Raw genomic sequence first — 6,927 nt, 5'->3', positions numbered from 1 at the left:
AGTCCCTTCCTGAGGCAGCCTTGCTTCTGCGACAAGCCACAGTTTCAGGAGGGCTACATATTTACAGTCTTTACTGCAGTGGATAGGAGAATACACAACTCCTCTCACACTTTCCCTCCAACAGGCCTTCCAACAGGTTATGAGCCCGGCGGCACCTATACGGACATTGTGAGAAGTGTGTCCCTTCCGTGATCTGACATACGCCTTAGTAGGGATCTGGATTGTAACGCGGGACTGCGCATTGGGGCTGACAGCGCGGATCCAACCGATCGCGACCTTGAGCACGATGGCGTCCACCACGAGCACGTTCAACTTCGACAAGCTGGACGGAGCGTCGAACTATTCAGCATGGGCAACGAACGCCATGTATATGCTGATGAACAAAGACCTATGGGAGGTCGTGGATGGGAGCGAAGACTCCCCGTCCGAAAGTTCCGAGTATGACCGAGGCTCAGCTGAACGGGCTGACGCCGAGAAGGGTCTACGCGAGTGGAACAAGAAGAACAATAGAGCTCGTGCTGCTATTGCTCTAAGCGTCAACGATGGGCCGAAGAGGTACATCGACGACGAGTCCACTGCCAAGGGCATGTGGGACAAGTTGAGACGACTCTACGAAGAGCGGGGATACAACGCACGGTTCCTGGCTCTCAAGAGCTTGATCTCGGTGCGGTATGAAGACACCAAGTCGATTGAGGAGTACACGGAGCACGTAAAGCAGACTACGAGGAGGCTTGCGAACATGGGCTCGAGGATCGATGACTGGATCGTCACGTCAGTGCTGCTGGCAAATCTGGGTCCTGCGTTCGAGACGTACGTGACAACGAAGAGGCAGGCAGCACGTACGAAGGATCCCGAGCTGGATGAGGTGATTGCAGAACTGATCGATGAGAGCCGAGTACACCAGGAGATGGAATCGACAGTGATGGCTCTCCGTGCGCCAGGCGGAAAAAACAAGGAACCGTTCAAGGGCAAGTGCTACCGATGCGGGAAGACTGGCCACATGCAAAGATTCTGCAAGGCAGAGAAGCCAGGCAGCACGGTAACGAACGGCGGCCCTGGGGCGTTTTGCGCTATGGCAATCGGTCAAGCACGGAAAGACAACTGGTATATCGACACTGGGTGTACAGATCACATATGCAATTCACGGCGAGTCTTCACTGCTTACGAGCCGACTTGCAAACGTTTGCAGACAGCTTCCGGTTTTATCGAAACTGAAGGAATAGGCCAGGTTGAGCTCGATACACTTCTACCGGACGGGAGGAGAGGAAAAATAGTCCTCAAGAGCGTACTGCATGTGCCTGGGATATTCGCCAATTTCATCTCGGGCTGCAGAATGTCGATGGGCAATGCGACGTTCGACATGAAGACCTACCTGATCCGACAGAAGGGCGTGACTCTTGGACACGCACCGCCGGAGGGCGGGCTGTTCATGCTACGGGTGCCGGAGACGAGGACAGTGATTGCGGCTACTGCACTTCGTCCGACGTCGCTGGAAGTATGGCACAAGCGATTGGGCCACCTGGGCTACGATTCTGTGAAACGACTCGCTGCGTTAAGCGAGGGGTTGGAACTGACAGATACGAGGGTGCAGACTTCGAGCTGCGAAGCATGCTCGCTCAGCAAGTCGCAGAAGACTTACGTGAGCAGCACCGGCTGCAAAGCGAAGGAAGTCTTCGAGTTGATCCACAGCGATATCGTGGGCCCGATCACACCGATGGGGTACGACGGATCACGATACTACGTTAGTTTTGTGGACGACCACACACGTCTGTCGAGGGTGTACGTACTCAAGGAGAAGTCACAGCTGGCGTCAAAGCTGAGGGACTTCTACGAGTGGTGTCTCGCACAGCGCGGTGTCAGGATCAAGAGAATTCGATCTGACAACGGCAAAGAATATGACAACGGTCCGCTGAAGTCCTGGATGGCAGAGAAGGGCATCCAGTGGGAACCTTCGGTGCCTTACTCGCCAGAGCAAAACGGCTTGGCGGAGAGAACCCAGAGGACGAACACGGACAAGGCCAGGGCTATGATAGCTGACAGTGGCCTGGACAAGTCTCTGTGGCCAGAGCTTGTGATGACCTCGAACTATCTGCGAAACAGAAGTCCGAGCAAAGCGATTGGAAAGACCCCGTACGAGGCCTTTGTCGGCGCGAAGCCCAGCTTGGGGCACCTTCGGATGGTAGGGAGCGTGGCCTATACGCTACTACCCAAGGCACGGCGCCTTCAGTCGGCGAAGTTCGACAGCCGAGCATCGAAGTGCCGGCTGGTCGGGTACGAGGGAGATTCCATCTTTCGGGTGTGGAACCCAAAGACCAAGAAGGTCGCGAGGGCTAAAGATGTGACATTCGACGAAGGCATCGATAGACTCCCGACGGTCGACCCGCCAGATGTGATCTGGCAAGGGGAGACAGAGCAGCCGTCTGAAGCTGCGACAGAGTCCCCACGATGCGCGGAAAGTCCACCTGAAGAGAGTGAGCGCCGCGAGCGTTCCGACCAGGACGATGGACGAGAACCGGCGCATGCGGAGGGGCGAGTCTCCGGGCAGGATGATCAGACACAGGCGCCCGAGGAGGCCCGTGAGTTGGATCTTCCGGAGCCAGGGAAGGGCAAGACCAGATCAGGACGATCTGTGAGACTTCCACAGAGATATGCGAACGTGCTTGCGGCGAACGATACTATCGAACCGAAGACGTACGCAGAGGCCATCGAAGGGCCCGAAGAAAGTCTTTGGCGAGATGCCATGGACGATGAGATGCTCTCTCATGCTGAGAACCAGACGTGGGACGTAGTTGATCTGCCTCCTGGACAAAAGGTCTTGAGCGGTAAGTGGGTCTACAGGCTCAAACGAGGACCTGAGGGGGAGATCAAGCGCCACAAGGGCAGATGGGTGGTGAGAGGCTTTGAACAGCGGGAAGGCATCGACTACGATGAAGTCTTTGCAGCTGTTGTCAAGCCGGCGTCATTCCGACCCATCTTCGCGCTTGCGGCTGTCAACGACCTGGAGATAGAGCAAATGGACGTCAAGACCGCTTTCTTGCACGGGAAAATCGAGGAGACGATCTACGTGAAGATGCCGACAGGATATGCACAGGACGGCAAGGTTTGTCGATTGAACAAGGGGCTCTACGGACTTAAGCAAGCTCCCAGGATGTGGTATGAGACACTTCGGGTCTTCCTGGAGTCGCGAGGGTTTTCTAGGACCGAAGCCGATCATAGCGTCTTCGTTACCCAGAGGGGTATGCGGGGCTTGGTGGTGGTTGTGTACGTCGACGACCTGTTGATCGTCGGGAAAGACCGGCGTGCGATTCAGGATCTGAAGGGTGCGCTGCATCGGAGATTCTCAATGACAGACTTGGGACCCGTCGGGCATTACCTGGGCATGGTCGTGACGAGAGACCGAGTCGCGGGAACGATCACTCTAACGCAGACAGGATACGTCGGAAAGGTCCTCAAAGAGTTCGGCATGGACGATGCTAAGCCAGCAGCCACCCCTATGGAGACAGGGGGAGCACCGCTGGAGAAGCAGTTAACCGAGACGGCGACGCCGATGGAGGTCGTGCGGTATCAGTCTGCCGTGGGGTCATTGATGTATCTGATGACCGCGACCAGGCCCGATATCGCGTTTGCAGTTTCTATGGTCAGTCGTTTCGCGCAGAGTCCGAGCGACAGTCACTGGAAAGCTGTGAAGCGCATCATGCGTTACCTCCGCGGCACAGCGAGCCGGGGGGTCACCTTGGGGGGCGGCAGTGCTAAGCTCACAGGGTACTCCGATGCCGACTGGGGAGGTGACCACGCGACGAGAAGGTCAACGTCGGGATACATCTTCATGATGGGCGGAGGACCCATCAGCTGGTGTTCGAAGAGACAAGCCACGGTTGCGCTGTCGAGCTGTGAAGCCGAGTACATAGCGTTGACGCAGGCAACGAAAGAGGCTGTCTGGCTCCGGCTGCTGCTCACGGAGCTCGGGGTTCCAGATGCGGAGCCGACAAGGATCTTGGCTGACAATCAGGGAGCGATGGCATTGGCAAAGAATCCAGAGTTCCATACGAGGACCAAGCACATTGACATACAGTACCACTTCGTTCGACAGGAGGTCGGACGGAAGCGGGTCCAGCTTGAGTTTGTCGGGAGCGAGGATATGCTCGCGGATTGCCTGACGAAGGCATTGCCAGCCAAGGCGTTCAGGAAATTCCTGGATAGGACTCAGGCGGGTCTTAGGCCAGATGAAAAGGATTGTCAGGACAGGTCCTGAGGGGGAGTGTTGGAATGCAGTCCCTTCCTGAGGCAGCCTTGCTTCTGCGACAAGCCACAGTTTCAGGAGGGCTACATATTTACAGTCTTTACTGCAGTGGATAGGAGAATACACAACTCCTCTCACACTTTCCCTCCAACAGGCCTTCCAACAGAACCCACAAATACGAGGCCTATCCACAAGCCGTCAACGAAGCATGGCGTGGGGTCCGGCCCCTGTAGATGGCCTACCGGATCGCACCTTCCGACGTGGTGGCGGCGTCCACCGTGCATGGGTCCGGCAATGGCAGCATTTGTCCGTCTTTGCTCACTTGCAGCATCGAGACTTTTCCAAGCCCCAGAACCTTTTCTGCTCACGACACTATTGGCTCTGCGTTCAGTTGCTAATATTGGAAGACCTACAGTGGCTGGGCTGGGGTTTGTGTGCGGAACGTGTTGCCTTTATGCTTCGATCTGCAACACGCGTATTGTTCGTTCATGAGCTACGACCAGAGTGGTCAGAAAAGACCTCTCGATTCATCCACAGCAGCGTTATACGTGTAACGTACTAGCATCACGAAAGCTACGGTCCGGTGCCACCGGCTCCAACACTGGTCCGATCAGTTCAATACAGGTTGCAGCTGCTCTTCCACTATTGACCCACATCATTCCAGCTCGACCGCCAGTGGATAGTCTTTGATTGGCGGAGGAGGATCAGAATGCCATTTCCGCCTTCTACGTATTCGAAAGCGTCTCTCCAGGATACTGCTGGTCTCATCCCGTCCGACGTCTCCAGAGCGACAGCCCATCAGGTGCTGGTTCACGTTACTACTAATAGCTGGGCACACTGTGTGCTCCCTGCACTTGAGCATCATGTGTGGCAGCCTGATCAATCTGGTACCCATGTCTGGATGAGTCGTATCCGTAGAAGCGCTGTTGTTGTACACCAATTTGGAGCCCGTTGTAAGCCTGGATGCCCCGTTCCAAGCCGTAGAACGACACGGTTGCAGTGCTCGGAGAGAACATCGGATCGCCATCTTGTTTGACCGGTGTGCAGTGCTTGCCCTCTGAAGCGGTCCTACTATTCACGACCAGGGCATGTTGGAATTACTCACGATCGTTTTGAGCCTCGGCCGTGAGCCTTGCGTTCTCGAGACGTGTCGCCTCCAATGCTTCTGTCGTCTTACACAGCTCTTCTTTCAAGTTTGAAACCTCTAGTCGGAGGGCTGTGATCATCCTGGTCATATGTCAGTAGGTGTGTTCCCCTCATACTTGCAAAGACGCACTTTTCCCTTGGAGCCTTGCCGGACCTCCTCGTCAGCTCTTTCTCCCGAGGTCGGCGAGCTGCGGGTAGATAACATCGAACACCCATGCAATCGCATCTTAGACACGAATCCCCATCTCCCAAGATACATTTGATCTTGCTCTTTTTGCATCGCGCGCAAACTTTGGTCCCACGCTGTCGTGGCTCCTTTGTCGCCGGGGGGTCTGAATTGGAATCCAAGCCGAGGGCCTTGTTGCGGCTTGCTCGGCGTGTTGCAGGTACCGGACTTGAGAGTTGGAATGGTGAATCACTCAGTCTCCGTGGCGAGGTCTCTGCAATTGTAGGAGAGTCTTGTGTTATGCCCGCACTCTGCGCTGGCTGAAAAGCGTATTCGTCAACGTTGTACCAGTGTGGATAAACGGTACCGTTCATCGAGATTCTGGCGGCAGGCGGGCTAGATGCGAGATGCGCCATTACTCCAGGTAGCAAGATTCGCAGGTAGCAAGAGTTGAAGGCTTAAACGGTAAGTAAATGTATTGGTGCGAAGAATACTTGGCACAAATGTCAAAATCTTGAGCGAAGGCTGTGATGGAGACTTCACCGACTTATACACATTTGTCTCTCGCGCTCCGCCCCACTTCAGCTCGCTAGTTCTAGGCTTTGCCAGGAACGCGCGGGTTCGCAGATGCGACTGCGCCCTCGACGACCATAATGTATTACGGCCGGGCCTATCGATCGTCATTCCCAAGTCTAGAGTGAAGATTTGGATTTCTGGAGTATGTTACGCTACTGGAGATATGACGCAGATAAGTTAGTTCTAGATCGACTGCAGGTAGAATGAATCAAAATCGTTCGTGATGCACACAACATCACACCACAAGTCAAGCAGGCAATCGAACGACACGAGGAACTGAATATGATGCTTAATCGAGGTTTACATACTCATCCACCAGATATATCTACAAATCCTCCTGGGATCAACTATCCCAAACCATACCATTCGTTCATCAGTCTTGGCCAAGATCTATCAAGATTCGCACCTTCTCCGTCGGCAGACATCCATGATCTTGGATAACTGTATGCCTCCGATACCGGTAATGACGTGTTAATGTCTATTGGGGGTGCCAAAATCTCCGGTATAGCCTTGAAGAGTGCCATGATCGATGTCTTGGCCTTCATGGGACGTCCGAAACCGAGCTCGCCTGAACCATCATCTTGAATTTCCTGGAAACACTGTTTCTTTGTGCGAAAGATGAATGCATGAATCGCTCGATGGTATTCATTCTTGGCCACTTCGATGCGTCTCTCAAGATCGTTGCAGTCAATTCCGTTCGCCCTGAGGTTCGCGCAGTGAACTTCGTCATGATAGTCCAAGAGGGCCTCGATTGTCTCATCCGTCAACTTGAAACACACTTCCTGGCACTCTACCAGAT

General features: G+C 54.6%; 1 protein-coding gene across 1 annotated transcript; it reads left to right on the top strand.

Annotated features, from left to right (window-relative positions):
- Positions 1-286: 286 nt before the first annotated feature.
- On the top strand, positions 287-4,252 carry WHR41_09299 (uncharacterized protein; the record flags this gene model as incomplete). Its single annotated transcript, XM_069377903.1, has 1 exon — positions 287-4,252. The coding sequence occupies one exon, from the start codon at positions 287-289 to the stop codon at positions 4,250-4,252; it is 3,966 nt and encodes a 1,321-aa protein (XP_069225148.1).
- Between the last annotated feature and the right edge of the window lie 2,675 nt (positions 4,253-6,927).

This window comes from Cladosporium halotolerans (assembly GCF_011745625.1).
Source record: "Cladosporium halotolerans strain TM138-S3 chromosome Unknown Sca74, whole genome shotgun sequence".
Taxonomy (NCBI): Eukaryota; Fungi; Ascomycota; class Dothideomycetes; order Cladosporiales; family Cladosporiaceae; genus Cladosporium; species Cladosporium halotolerans.
This window is presented reverse-complemented; position numbering and strand designations above follow the sequence as displayed.